The sequence below is a fragment of the Chiroxiphia lanceolata genome, chromosome 7 (genome assembly GCF_009829145.1).
Source record: "Chiroxiphia lanceolata isolate bChiLan1 chromosome 7, bChiLan1.pri, whole genome shotgun sequence".
Classification (NCBI taxonomy): Eukaryota; Metazoa; Chordata; class Aves; order Passeriformes; family Pipridae; genus Chiroxiphia; species Chiroxiphia lanceolata.
The window spans coordinates 30600283-30615677 of NC_045643.1; the positions used below are offsets into that span (position 1 = coordinate 30600283).

At 48.8% G+C, this 15395-nt stretch overlaps 1 protein-coding gene across 1 annotated transcript; it reads left to right on the forward strand.

The window, feature by feature from the left end:
• Positions 1 to 9190: 9190 nt before the first annotated feature.
• Positions 9191 to 15072, forward strand: C1QL2 (complement C1q like 2). Its single transcript, XM_032693917.1, has 2 exons — positions 9191 to 9995; positions 10472 to 15072. Exons 1-2 carry the CDS (start codon positions 9357 to 9359, stop codon positions 10649 to 10651), a joined length of 819 nt encoding a protein of 272 aa, XP_032549808.1. The 5' UTR covers positions 9191 to 9356; the 3' UTR covers positions 10652 to 15072.
• Positions 15073 to 15395: the final 323 nt, after the last annotated feature.

The following is a 15395-nucleotide window of genomic DNA, read 5'->3' on the forward strand; positions in this document are numbered from 1 at the left end:
TCTATTGTTACTATTTGAGGTCATCATTGAGGACCCATTCTCAGAACAGGATTATGGGTGTCACTTGAAATCAGATCCATAGCAGTAAACTTTTTATTGATGAAAATATATGGCAAGACATCTGTGATTTTGCCTTTTCTGTCTAAAACGAACTAAAATAGATGGATTTAATATTTACTTCATCTACAGCTTTGTCTACAGAGCACAGTTACAAGAGCCAGCAGGCCTCAGACCTACCACATAGGGTGGACACTTCTGGCTCACAGAAGTCCATTAACTCACGCCAGGCTTTTCTTCCACACCAGTAAGGCGTGGAGAATGGCTTGCAACCCTGCTGCCCTTGGAGGGAGGTGACCAGCCATTCCTTCTGTCATTGCCTCTCCTTCTCCCGTGTCCCTGTGGTCTGCAATTGGCCCCGCTCGCTTAGGAAGAGATGGTTGGAGGTGAGCACTTCAGGAGGGCTCTCCTCCTCCTTCCACCTGTTTTTCATTCCTTGACTCACTGGCTCTAAGCCGTAAGCAGTGACGTGACAGCTGAGTCACAGATGCACCACCTGGATGCTGTCAGCATCAATCTCTCTTATAAGGATCATAGAAGAACAAAATAGAGAAGACTGTTAGGGCTTCTCATTCGTCTTCCTGCCAGCGGGGTACCGAGCCCTGCAGTGCGGTCTCTGGCTTTGCCCAGCCTTGCTCTCAAAATCCCAGGCAATGGGCTTCCACTGCTCTTCCCCAGGAACTGTTCTGTGATTCAATAAATGCCATTTCCAAGGAGAGCGCTGCTTTTCCATGATGATTATTTAGCCTAACTTTTACTTATGTGAGTAAATAGCTTCTTACTAATACCTACATGAGAGGGGTTTTTTTGTCTTGTGAAGAAATTCAGTAAACTTGCAAAACTGGAGATTAAGTGTTTTCTTTGTGATCTATTTAACAGCTTTAAGAATGTCCCTGCTGCATACATTGTTCTACAGAGCAGATGAAAAAAAACAGAGATGCAGTCCTATGCCCTGAAGAGCTTACACTTTTCATTTAAGCAAGATACAGTGACTGAGAATGACAAGTAACGAGAAGGCAGGACAAGAGTCATAAGAGAAAGGTCAGGATGTTTCTAAATAAAACCTATTGTCATGCTTTTAATTTTGGTTTGTCTTGAAGAGTCATCATACATGGCTACACATTTTTGGGACAATTTCACCATGTTTTAATTAAACATTTTTTTAATCTCACAAACCCAACTTGCCTACTTTGGTTTGGTGATTACTTAAAGCTTCATTTTACAGAAATCCATGTTTTTCTCTCACAGTTACTCTTTCACTCAGCCTAACGAGGCTCTTGCAAAAACAATTCAGTTAGTCTGGTTATTAATTCCTTGAGTATCCCAGAGGTACAGGAGCTTTTCTGGCTGATCCATGCCACTGTGACAGGACTGCTTCTCCTTGACCTCTCTCTCCAGCTCTCTATCTCTTCTCTGCAACACCCCTAATTGCCCTTACTCCAGAAATGGCAGTCAAACCTCTTCATCTGGGGCTCTTTTTCTGAGTGCAAAAAAGCAACTTGTCTCTGCACAGACCTTACAGCTGCCTCTGCTCAGTAGAACAACTCCTCTTCACTGGGCACCAGTAAACTGGAGCAAAGTGTCACAGAGCCGAACCTTCTGCCCCACCTCCTCCATATGCCTTCTCCAGCTTTTACACCCAGCTCACTGCGTGTTTCCTACACCCAGTGGAGGTGTAAAAACCAATTCCTGGCATGCTTAGCTTTGGGTTTATAATCCTCACATCTTCCTCTTCATGCTACATGATTAGCAGAGGAGTACATCTAATTTTGGGGGACGTAGGGTAAAAGTTTATCATGGTGACGCAATGTTATTCCAACAGATGTCTATTCAATGCCATCTGTCCCACCTGTGGATTTGGCTATTATTTCTTACTAATTTTATTCTTGTCTTTACCTTAAGGGGACAAATTCTTCCTGGTACCTGACTACAGGTTTAGCAAACTCCCAGAGGGAAGCCCAAATGCATTTCAAAAGCATTTTTAATGTGTGTCTTTCATCCTGGTGAAACCAGCTGTCCATGCACATCAATTCCCTGCAGTAATTTTTCCCTTCATGGAATAAAAAGATTCAGCCTCATGGCTGGGTGTGGAAATTTTGCTAAATTAAGACAAGGGGTCTGCATAAAGGGACTGACTTTAGTACTCTGACCTTCCAGCCTCCCTCTTACCTCTTCTGAAGGAGGTTATGAAGGCTTGAGAGTTGAGTCCTGCTGAGAATTTCAGGGGGTTTGGAAAGGAGATGGGTGATTTTTAGCTAGAGAATCTAGCAGGGGTTTCGTTTTGTACTCACCCACTTTGCTGAGCAACTTGGCCAAGTGCACACATATTGTAATCAGAAGGCAAGGGGAGGATCTGTTTCCTCTACTAGACCTCCAAATTCAGGTTACCATAAATGTGCTTAATTATTATTTCATTATTTGCATTTTGTATGGAAGGCCCTAGCTCAATTAGAAAAGCAGATGCTTGTTTGTATAGATAATGCAGAGTTATTCCAGCAGTCACACTGCAAAAGCATTAGTTATCTAAGGAGACAAATCGAACAAGACAAATCCAGGGCCAACCTGTGTCTCCTCAAGCAGTTCTCATACCGAGAAGCAGAAAATTAGGAAAGGAGGGCTGAATTTGCTCTTGCTGTGATCCAAATTCAGCTTGTTAAAGGCAAGCACACTTGGCCTCTTACCTCATTTTAATTTACTGTTTTTAAGCAAAATGTCATTTGAACCTGACAGTTTGATAGGTGATAATGCTCAAATCCTGCCTTTTCTTAAGGACAGGTTTTTTTCTCTTTAAACCTACTTTAGGTCCAACTGAAACTCTGCTCTGGGAGCAGAGAGCTCTCAAACAGCCTGGAGTTCCTGTGATGTTTCCTCCCTCAGCTGCTGCTCCCCTACAGTTCCTAACAGCTTCCTGGGCACATGAGCAGCCACATATGCTTGGACCAGGTATCTTCAACACCAGCTTTAGTTATTGTCTGAGGTTGTTCTGTTCTCACAGAATTTATCTAAGCTTTGATGCGTTAACTTCAGGGTGTGACCCTGCTCTGAGACAAGGCAAGGGCAAAAGTCCCACTGGGGCAAAAGTGGGAAGCAAGGTTCAGTTGCTTTGCTTGACTTTTTTCCAGAAAACACAGGCTGATTTCTCCTGAGTTTGGTGAATAGTATCTGTTTTGGGGATACGAAGGCATTTGGTTTTCCTCTGCACACCTTTTGGTATTTCTCCAAACAGTGCTCTGAAGGCAGCTCTGGGGTTTGTGAACTGCTCTCTTGTAAACACCCAAATGTATTTGTCCAAACACCCCCTCTCAGAGGAAGAGTCAGCAGATTTTTTCTTCCCTGGAAGACAAAGTGGATATGGCAAAGTGCAAATAGCAGCAGTTCACAGTGATCGATACACACAATAAAGCCCATCCAACTGCAGTGTCTGTTTGGATTGCACGCAAGCTTCTCCTTGTGCAGGATCTCTAACAGATACTGTGCCAGTACAGGGGGCTGATTCCGGCTGTATGAGTGGAATTTTATGTATTGTTACAGCAGCACAAGCATCTGTGGGCTATTGCAACTCTGCCGTGAGACAAGGGCCAGCTTCCGTTCTTGTTCTATGGAATAAAATGCTTTTGCTGCTGTGCAGGATCCCATGTACCCACTTGGTCCATCACATGGGACTAAATTCAGCTTTGTACTGTTAAGACTAGTCCTGTTGGAAATCCCAGCTAAGGTCAAAAAGAAGCACACAGCATATGTGGGGAATGATGGCAGTTAACACAGGAAGTCTAACCATTTCTAAACTTTTCCCTCCATTAAGCAAAAATAATCAGTATCATTATATTTTATATTTTGTGAAAGGAAATAATATTATACACATTCTAAACATTAACAGATTCAAATTTGCTTTCAGCATGAAATGTGAACATTTTAGTGTAAGGATTACATGTATTATGTTTTACTAGCTGTTGAATACATGGGGTTCCAGATAGTTAATTCCAGCAAGGAGAAATATCTCGTGATGTGATAAAGGCAAGGAATGAAGCACTTCAGAGGATCAGAGGGTAATGTTATCCATAACTTCCATCAATCATGACAAATGATAGCAAAACAAAGCTACCACTGGGATGGGTGAGGGTACTCATGCAAGAGTACTGTGCCTTTACTCACAGTAATCTTGATTTCAGCTTCTCAAAAGTATTTTACCATGGTTCAGGAAGTCCTTAAGCCGTAGATTGTTGGAAATTGAGAGAAAATACCAGAGAAGTATCAGTATAGACTTACTTTGATCTTGACATTTTTGCCAAATAAGGTGTCTGAGCTGGTATGTTCTTACATTTTTAAGTTAATGGCTAAATCCAAAAAAAAAGGAGCCAAAAGAAGGAATTAAAGCAGAATTTAAACACCTAAATCCAGCATTGAAGTAAAAAGGTTCCTTCAGCTCCTGTCCAATCCTAGAGGCACCTAACTCAGGAGGTACCTACCTTCAATCTCCAAGAGCCTCAAATGCACAACAGTCAGCTTGGACATGTGCATGGAACTTCCATCTCCTCAGTGGGTTTCAGTCCTCCTGAGTCCTGCCAGGGTTATGGATTTGGTTGGCTCAACTCCTGTTGGATGTGGAGCAAATCACCTGCTTCAGTTCATGAACTCAGTTTGTGCTGAGAATGCGCAGCTGAGAGAGGAAAAAAAAAAGTAAACCTTCTGAGAGAAAAGAAAGCAAGACAGTGCAGAAGAGTCCTTAGTTCCGCCGTTGGGATGGACCTTCAGGAAGAGGAACTGTGTGTGCCAAAGTCACCCACTCTTTCACACTGCACTTGCACCTCACCTTCCTGACTGGAATTCACAAACAGCTCTTGGAGGAAGACTGAAATTCCAGATCAAGTAGGTGCTCTCACCACTAAACTGAAAATTATACTCACCTTTGGTCTTCCTCTTATAGCTCAATGAATCTTTAATTCTTTTTAAGCAAAGAGGAACAGATTCAGTGTAAGAGCATGCAGTGCTCTCCTCCCTTCTCTCCCCATCTCCCCTGAGTATCCTGCACCTCGGAAGGTTTTGGTAGCCCCTCAGGGGACACAGGTAGGTATTTCTCAGGCAGCAAATCAAGCTGAACTCAGATCTCCTCCTTGTTACCCTGCTGAAAACCTCCCTGTGAAATACAGATGGCCAGCCACAGCCTGGAGGAGCGTCCTGTGTTTGCCTCGAGATGGACAGACTCTGCTCATGTCCTATAAGGTGGCTCAGCCCTGGGGACAGACATGGTTTGAAAGCTCATCCCTGAGCTCCTTCAGTCATCAGCTTGGTTTTTTTTGTGTCTCTTGGGAGGGGGCATAACCAGCCTGTGGAATTATTCTTCCTTCCTCTGCCCCTGTGAATATTTCACTATTTTTACAGCAGAATAAATCCTAGAGAACAAGCTGAAGAAAATCCAACTCACAACATGCTGCACCTAGAAGGCTGAGACAACTCTCGTGGAAGGCTGGAAAGATAATTTAAGAAACCTGCTCCAAATCTGGTAAGCAGTAAAACACTGGAACAAGCCTCCAACGTGCCAGGTATGTATGGGATATACAGATATACAACTGCCTTGTGTGTACTAAGTGTATGCAATAGTCATGAGAGGCCCGATCCAACAGACACTCCAGAATGTCTGTGGGAAATGGATCTGATGAACTACGACATCTTTTGAAGGTTACTAGCAGCCCAAGGTGGGTAACTCTCCCTTGAATCAGAAATCAAGGAATGGAAATTAATATGTCCCTTGAATTTTGGAGCTGCAGTCCAAAGTGTCTGGGTTCTTGGCTGTCTAAATTTGGTAACTGTGTCTGACCTGTCAAGTACTTCCCTGAGGGGTGAGGTTCACCACATCTGAAAATTGAGTTTCAAGTTAGATCCACATAAGCTTTTCGGTGCTTAACTATTGCTTTGGCCAACAGCAGCAATCACCAAAGCTCCTGCTCAGCCATCATCTAATGTTGAGGTCCAGACACCTTTTGTGTTTCACCAGGGATGTTCTGTGGGTGCCCTTATCCCTCTCTGGGCATGTCCAAGGCACTTGAGTCTTGCCAGGCCTGAGCAGCCTGCTGTGAAGCACCTAACTCTAAGAGGGGCTTTGGTACTCGTCATCTCAAACTATGAAAGGTACCTACTTGCAAGGCAGGCAGTACTTCCGACACTGCCTGACTAGCTGATTTGGTAATTCCCTGCTCCTTGTACTGCTGTGGTGTATGCCACTGCATATGGAAACCAAGCTCCTAAAGGCATAGTAGCAGCCTGTATAAAAATTGTAAACTGAATGTTGCCACGTACCTTTTTGCAACTATATTCCTAATTACTATTGTAGTATCAGAAAGTCGTACCAGCTGCCTCAACGATCTCAGTGCTACTACACCTTGGGGCACAAGACGCATTACATCAGTCAGGCACTAACTCCAGGTCTCCAGCAATATAGATCCTACTGGAATTATACATTAAAGTCACAGTGTGTTTACCTTAAAGCAATCTGAAGAAGGATTAACTCGGTGATCAGTCCATCTCACCACATCACAGAGGAGTGATTAAATTATTCCCAAACAAAATTGCCAGAATTTGACACCTAATTTAACTGCTGATATCTCTGTAATCTTCCCTGCCTACTTGTTCAAGCGCTTAACCCTCCTTGTTAAGAACCGTGCCAATTTTGTCCTGCAGAAAGCTAGAATATATTTCTTCTTCGTCTGTCCTTGCTGATCCGTGGGAATAACAGACCCCCTCACATAAAATGATTTTGGCTTTGCAGAACGGGCTGGGGAGCCTCTATCTGGAATACAGTTCCCAATACCGGTCACCCTGTCACCTCATTATACAGGTGAGTTGCTGCAAATAGGGAAGTTGCAACAGAGACCAAATGATACAAGAACTTAATTACTGAGAAAAGGGTTAGAAAAGCTACAGTGTGGCTGCTGCCTTTGGAAAACAGCGGATTAAACAGTCACTTCAGGGGGGTTTGCAGAGCTCTAAGGGAATAGCAAGGATTCACGTACACGGGTAGAGCCGAGGTAGTGACAAATACCAGAACAAAAGGGAAATTAACAGAAGCTTAAGTAGGGATGATCAGCAAAGCAGTGTAATTTATTTGGGAATTTATTTGTATTTAGCACAGTTAATATATGGAAAATTATACTAAGGCTGGAACAGAAACAACTATTAGAAATCATTTTACAAGGCTTTAGACAAGTGTAGGGGCTTAAAAAAACTCTGTGGGATGCAACTCATAATTCAGAGGAGAGGAAAAGGACTTACATCTTCGTCACAATCTTGTCTCTTAAAACATTTAGCTCCATTGTGCTAAGTAATAGACATGGTTACTTTAATATGACTATCTATACAATTCTCAGGGAAAGGTTTTAATTTACAAGATTAATTTCCCTTCCAGCTTTAAATACATAGATGTGGGGGAAAATAATCAGAGAGACTTGAGGGGCAGGGCTGAATCCTGATCTCAGCAGCAGCAGAGCGAAGCCCGAATAACTCCAGGAAAAATGCTGGACGCATGCAGGGATGTAACTGAGCTGAGATCTGGTCCTGAAGTGTGTGCACTCCACACAGGAAAATCTTGACGTCCCCCCTTTAAATTTCAAGGAAAGCTAACAAGAGTCCCAAGTCCTTTTAGAGCATTTCTACAGTTCTTGGAAGAAGCCTGTATGTTCCCATTTGCACACGATGCCTCCAGGCCATCAGTTCCAGCAGACGCTGGATCAGACTGGGTGGCTCGCTCCCTTCGACCTGCAGCTCTGCCTGTTTTAAGACCAAACAGACTGCCTTCAGCTCTGGCGAACCCGCTGGGAATTGACCCTTCTTACACAGCAAGGGAGCGGGGGACACCGGAATGTTGCCCTGAGGCAGTCCGTGTAATCACAGTTATGCTTTTTGCTTTCCTTCCAGGACGGGTGCTTAACCTGCCGTTCGGAGCCGCGTGGGTAAGATCCCAACTTTCTCTCCAGTGGAGATCCCCGCAGGCAGTTAACGATTCCAGGGCTCCCGCTGTGCTACCACCGTTTACTCGGAAAAGCAAAGGCAATTAACCATACTTTCCTCTGGGGAAAAAACTCTTGCTTTGGACCCGTCATTACGCAGTGTTCTGTAGGGAAACCTACAGAACACTGTGCTGTAATCCAACATACCTCTGCTAAAGGTATTTCTTTCTAGGGCTCCCCTTCCACTTGGCAAGCCTTGCCTGCCCTCGGGAGACCGGGACGGGTGTAACGCATTTGGTTACACTTGGATGTGTTGAGGAGCAAGATCCACACGCGATGTTGTCCCGCTCCTGGTTTTGGGCCGCCGATGCTGGACGGGGGGAGCCCGAGGAAGCCACGGGGAACACTCCAGGGTGACCTGTTGCCTGCGCAGGGGTTTCCCCGACCCCCTCCCGCAGAGAGTGGTGCGGGTCGGCGGCGGCAGGGAGCTCATCCCGGCGGGACAGGGGCTCCGGCCGCCGTCCGGGCAGTTGCGGACAGAGAGGGATGAAGGGATGCAGGGATGCCGGGAGGAAGCGGTTTCAGGCGGCAGGTGAACGGGGCAACGCGATGCATTCCCGACCGTCCCGCTTTCAGCGGGGCGCAGTTTGGGCGGTACCCGCAGTGACTCCGCCGGTGACGGTGGGGCGGGCGCGGTCCCCCCGCCTCTCAGCAGTGCCAGAGGGGGGCCGGAGTGCCCGGGGACGTGCGGGACGCCCCGCCGCCTCTCTCCTCCCCTCCCCTCCCCTCCGCCCGCCCAGCCCGAGGGGCCGCGCCGCCACCGGCGCTCGGCGCTGCGGGCGGTCGGGCGGCGGCAGACGGGCGCATCATCGCGGACCGCAAGGACGGCGGCGCCCCGGAGCCCCCCCGGCGGCTCCGCCCCGGCCCCCCGCAGGTGGGTCCGCCCGCCCCGCCCCGCTTCTCCCGGCTCCGCGCCCCCCACGTCGGGGCGGCGACGGGGGCGGGCGGGGCCCGTCCCCCCCGCGGGGCCGAGGGGCAGAGCTGGGCTCCAGCTCGCCGCCCTCCGCGCCCGCCCAGCCCCGCCGGGCGGACGGGGCGCCGCGTCTCTTCGGAGCGGAGCGGGGCGGCTCTCGGCATGGCGGGGCTCCCGGCCGGCCGGCGGGCGGGCTGAGGCGGGGGCCGGGCGGGGAGGCGCCGGCGGCGGGGTCTCACCGCCTCTTCTTGCCGTCCCCCCGCAGGGAGCGACCGGCCCCCCGCGCCACCATTGCCTCGCACGGCAAGGAGGACCTGCTCGCCGCCGCCGCCCGGCTCTGGCAGCGGAGGAGGCGGCTGCTGGCCGCCGCCGGGCTCGCCCTGGCCATGGCCGTCGCGCTGCTGGTCGCCGTACCCCTGCTGCTGCTGCAGGCGCCCGCCGACACCGGCGCCCACTACGAGATGATGGGCACCTGCCGCATGATTTGCGACCCGTACAGCGGCGGGCGGCCGCCCGGCCCCGGCAGCACCGCCGCCGTGGAGGCCCTGCAGGACCTGGGCGCCAACCCCCCGCCGCCCTTCGTCCAGGGACCCAAAGGGGAGCCGGGCCGGCCGGGCAAGCCGGGCCCCCGCGGGCCGCCCGGGGAGCCGGGGCCGCCGGGGCCGCGGGGCCCGCCAGGGGAGCGGGGGGACGCGGGCAAGCCGGGGCTGCCCGGGCTGGCGCTGGCGGGCACGGGCGGCGGCGGGAGCGGCGGCGGGGCGGCGGCGGGCGGAGAGGCGGCGGGAGGGCTGAGCGCCGCCTTCAGCGGGCCGCGCATCGCCTTCTACGTGGGGCTGAAGAGCCCCCACGAGGGCTATGAGGTCCTCAAGTTCGACGACGTGGTGACCAACCTGGGCAACCACTACGACCCGGCCAGCGGCAAGTTCACCTGCCAGGTGCGCGGCATCTACTTCTTCACCTACCACATCCTCATGCGCGGCGGCGACGGCACCAGCATGTGGGCTGACCTCTGCAAGAACGGCCAGGTGGGTTCCGCCGCTCCCCCGCGCGTCCTCCCCGCCCCGGGGCCACCTTTCGTCCCTTTCCTGCCCCCGCCCTGTCGCCCTCCCGAGGCACCGGCCGCCGCCGCTCCCGGGAAAAGGAGCGGCTGGAGCATCTTCCGCGCCGTCGGGGCGGGGCTGCTCCGCGGGAGAGGCTCTAGAGCCGCGACAAATTCCGAACTCCCGGCTTGCAAACTTTACTGCCGAGATGAGGAGAAGGAGAAGCGAGGAGAGGGGAGGGAGGGAGGACGTGGTGGCAGTGGGGAGGCTGGAGAAGGGGAGCTCCTGGGGAACTGACGGAGGGGCCGGAAAAGGGGAACTCAGGGAACTGATGAAGAGGGAGGAAAAGAGAGGCTGGGGAGGCTGGTGGAGGGGCTGTGGAAGAGTGGCTCAGGGAGCTAATGGAGACGCTGGGGAAGAAGGGCTAGGGGGGCTGACGTGCCCAGCGGCTGTGTTGGCAGGTGCGGGCCAGTGCCATCGCCCAGGATGCGGACCAGAACTATGACTATGCCAGCAACAGCGTGGTGCTGCACCTGGACTCCGGCGACGAAGTGTACGTCAAGCTGGATGGAGGCAAAGCACACGGAGGCAACAACAATAAGTACAGCACTTTCTCTGGCTTTCTTTTATACCCCGATTAACACACAACAAGCAACATGACACAAGTGGCCCTGCCACTGATGCTTGTGGGGCTGTTTGGCATTTCCGTATCCCATCATGCTGCTGTTCTGCTGGTATCCACTGTCTCCACAGGTCACTTTAGCGTCATTATCAGTTTGTATGTCTTTATTTTTACTCCTGTGGAAATGAAATAGAAGTGAAACAAAGCAATCCCCTTCTTTACTCTCCTGCATTTCTTCTGACTGCCCTCTCCCTTTGTCAGCCTGCGTGTTTTGTGTGTCACACGAGGAACTCGGCAGCTTGAAACTCTCAAGTGGTTCCTGGAGGGTTTAAAAGAGCCCAGAGTTCAGACTGTGCCACATACAGAATTTGAACCAGTCACATTTTTTCATCAAAAAAGTATTAATTACGATGATGAATTTTCAGATCAACTATTGCGAAGTGGGACTGGGCCATAACTGTTCTTTCCTCTGCTGCTTTGTATGGGGTCAATTGTAAACTTTTCTTTCTGTGCTATGCAATGCTCATGTGAATGATGGTGTCATTAACGTCAAACCTGTTTCTGTCTGCAAAAGGATTTGGTCGCTGACCACAGTCACCAAAATATCACATTAAATTATGTTTTTAGACAATGCCTTTTTGCTTTCTGTCTCTTCCAGTGCTGCAAAGAAGCACCATGGTGCTGCCACAGGAGGGTGGGTAGAGGAGGGGGTCACTTTGGTCCCTTAGGTTTGCAGCAAAATTTAAAGGTTTTTTTTAAAGGATGGGGCACCTTGCCTAAGTCTTGATTATGGCTCAGGGGGGCTGGGAAGAAGCAGAGGGAGAGGAAAAAAAGCTTCACCTTTGCGCAGTTTTGTAAAAAGGAGACACGCTGTCATCAAGAGGTGAAAGTGGGGCTGTGGAGCAGATCTCCTGAACAGATTTACTGGGTTTGAACCTGATCTACAGGTTAACAAAGTACAGGAAAAGCAGTTTAATCAGTGATTATGGAAAGCCATGTTTCTATAACATGCTTGACAAATGCAAGGAGGCAGCAGGGGAGAGAGTCTGTCTAAACCCTCGCACTTGCAGTGTGTGTATGGGTTGGAAACCACACCTAACTGTAGGTGGGTCTGCACAGTGCCTGAGATGGGCTAGGAGAGAAAGCTTGCTCAAGACTGACGAATTCAGACCATCTAGAAAGGTTTTCTTTTGATGTCCTCAGTAAATTCCAGCCACTCTGTGTCTTTTTAAGAATGCACAGATGTGTAACTACTGCATGTGGTTCTGAGCCTTTAGTGTAGGAGGTGCATCTTTCATCATCACCCCAATAGGTAACCTCCTTAGTTTGGGTAAATTGGTGAAGCTAAAACAATTAAATTGGTTTACACAAGCACTTAGTTTCATTTTACTGTCTTGTCATTTCGTTTTTTCCTTCTGAAGATCTTACCTCCCTCTCATTTTTCTGCCCTTTGCAGCTTTAGTGCAGTTTCACAAGTAAGAGAGACAGGAGCTGGACTGAAAACAGCTCTGCCAAGGCTGGAGCTTTGCCCCTGCCCTGATGTTGCAGGAGGAAGGGGAACCCAGTTGGTTGGACTTGGTCCAGCCCCACTTTGGGGCAGCCCTGTGATGACTGAGTTATTACAATTACTTCTGTCTCCTACCTGGTCCTTGGTGGGTATTTTCTACTCATTGGCTAGAAGAGGAGGGTCAAAGAGAGAAAGCAATTCCTTCATCCTGTCCTCAAACTCTCAAAAATGTCCTCAAACAAAAAAATCCCAGTCGAGGGAAGCAGAGTTCATAACCAGGTACATGTGTTAGACACTTATCAATCTCTGATGTGTTGTCGATTTGTACTATTTAGAATATGATTAAAACCAGTGTCTGAGACCCAAATGAAGTATAATTGCTATGGATCCTCAATTCCCACTGGATCCGTAATCCTTTTTGACTATTCCTCCCCCCTCCTTCAATGAAATGGAGCTTAGACACAAAGCCCTTGGTTTAAATTTCAAAAAATTAAAATTGACATGCAGCAGCATTAGCAGGAGCCAGGAGGAATTCTAAGGAGGTGCCTGGGCTGTGCTTTATCCTTTGCATTAAGAAGCAATTTGTACTTCTAACAAAGACCCAACTGTTCCCCCTTGGCAAAAGGGCAATGAAGATGCCTTGCAAGGGAATTGCTGTTCACAATACTTAAACAAATTTGAATCTTAGATTTTTAAATCTGTATTCCCTGGTGGAGCCTGCTCCTCTCAATTCAAATGCAGGGCTGGTGGTGTGTGCCTGCCAAGGTGTCAGTAGCTAAGCAGATGATGGATTGATGAGGCAATGGGAAGACACAGGCTCACAGTGGTGGTTTGCCCCGACAGTGATCTATGTATCTGCACATTATCAATGTCATGAGGAGGCTTGAACCACCCTCGCTAGATGTCTCATTTTCCACTTACCTCTTATGTACTAATTATCAGGCTGGATTATTCCCCAGGATAGAAACAAAAAAAAAACCCGCTCATTGCCCCTCCACTGACAGTTTACACGATCGATAGAATGAATGTCTCCCTCGGCTGCTCATAGGCTTTTTTGTTTCCTCTCCTCATTGCAGGGTCTTCCGAGATTGCCTCTGTGGGGGGTTGATGGCTCTCACCCAGAATCTGCAGTGGTGGTGCTTGAACAGGCTCCTCTGTCCCACTCATCTTGGTAGTAGCTCAGTGTGTGGGTTGTGTTTTTTTTCTGAAGTAACACAGGGAAAAGCAATTGGGAGATGAAAAACTTCAGTGCTTAGTGGTGCATTTACCCAGAAAAGCAGAGGCAGCGCTGCAGATGGGGATGGTGGTCCCTGTGCTACTCGTGTCTATGGGTGAGAGAAGGGTCATGTACAGCCCAGCAAGCAGCCTGTAGCAGGCTTGTAACCCTCTGGGCTTCAACTGAGTTGTCCTCCCCTTGGCAATGGTCCGTGGGTTCTACATGGCACAAAGAGAAGGGGCTGTTTGTAGAGGGGATACCCTGGTCCCCTGGTTTGAATCAGAAGAGGAGAATTAAGGTGTACTTAGAGGCTGACTTCAGCTTTTTCTGGGACCAGCTTTCCCAAATGATACTGGGAGCTCAAATGACCAATAGCCAGTGTCTGCTCTGGAGGTCTGATCCCTTGGAGGTGTTATTTTACTTGGTGAGTTAAGCAAATGCTTTTAAGAACTGTTAGGTGATCAAGTGTGATGTGAATAGGGAATGCCCCCTGAAAGGAGAGGAATGTTGGAGTCTTAGACAAAAGGTGCTTCTGTTTTGTACCCAGCTGTGTGTTCAGGTTAAAATTATAATACAGAAGTTAAGATTTAAAAAAAAAAGACAGGTGTTCGTGCTGTCAGAGTAACTTAGATACTGTAGCAGCAGATCCCCGATTTTAGTGAAACTTTATTCTGTATCTGGTCAGCACTGGCTAGGGAAGGGAACCCTGGAGTAGAGGGGAGTGGGGAGACATTGAAGCGCACAAAACACGGTGGAAGGGGCAATTGGGATGCTGCTGAGACCCCTGAGAGGAGTGCCAACCACCCCTGGTCTGTGGTTGTTCCCTGGAGGAAGGTGTTCAGGTTACTCTGCTCTCCCGAAAGCCCAAGCCAGTATTTGTGACTGGGCACTTGTTTTCTTCTGTTTTGGCCTTCATTGGCTTGGGAAACTCCTGGCAAGTCTCTAGGGAGATGGGTGAGGAAATCCTTCCTTGGCTTAAGTGAAGTAGGTGAGCTGCTGGGGCTGAGGTGTCACCAGCCAGTGTAGAGAGTTTTCTGACAAACCTGTGCTGCAAGAGCACCTGGAGTCTGGTGTCCCACATGAAGTCTGATGCCTCTGTGTTTTTCAGAATGTCCGTTTGCAGATTTTCTCCTTGTTGCTCATTTCCTTGTAAAGTAGTGCCTGGGTCAGTGGGGCTCACAGGCCCACAGCAGGACAGAACAGCCCCGTGTCTGGGTTCTCCTCTTTCCCTTTTCCTGTTAGAAAAGCAAAGTGCTGCTTTCTGTGCCTCATGGCTTAACATGTGTGCATTGAACCATGCTTTGGTCTTCATCTTGCTGCTTTTGAAACTCACTCCGGACATTTTTCTTGGTGATTTAATGCTTGTTTATCTTTTTACTTGGCTTCTCCAGTGGCTTATGGTGCCTGGATGGGTTTAATTTGTGCACTCACAAAGTAGGGACAATGGGTTTTGGTGGATGCTCATGTGTCCTTTTTCTGTTTATGCCACAGACTAATTATATTAAGGGATCTGTGACACACAGAGGTGAAACGGCATATAAATCTATTTCAAATCTGTTTGTGTTAAATACCTTTTTTTGTAACATGCCATTTTTTTCCTTATTGTGATTGGAATGAACTCTGGGAAAAAATCCTGGTAAAATCCTGTGTCTTAGTATTGTGTCTGAGATAAAGGAGCCTGTCAGAATAAAATAAAGACTAACTGAATCTTCACTGACTTTGAAACTGCAAGGTGTTTGGTCTTTTTTACTGTAAATGTCTACATCATGCAGAGACTTGGAAGATTAATTACAGACAAGAGAGGTAAACTCTTACCATGTGGACACCCAGGCACTTAGGGGTGAGAGCCTGCTCTCAGCTGGTTTCACCTTTAAATGGCAGAAAGAGGTTCAGCTTGTTTATAAACTGAAGGTGATATACAAATGGGAGCCCATTTCTCTAGACCAAGCCCATGCCAGTTCAGAAGTAAATCCCTTGCTCACACAGCAGGTGCCACAGCAGCAGTGGAGGAGATGCTTCGCTCTTCGTTAGGCCCACTTG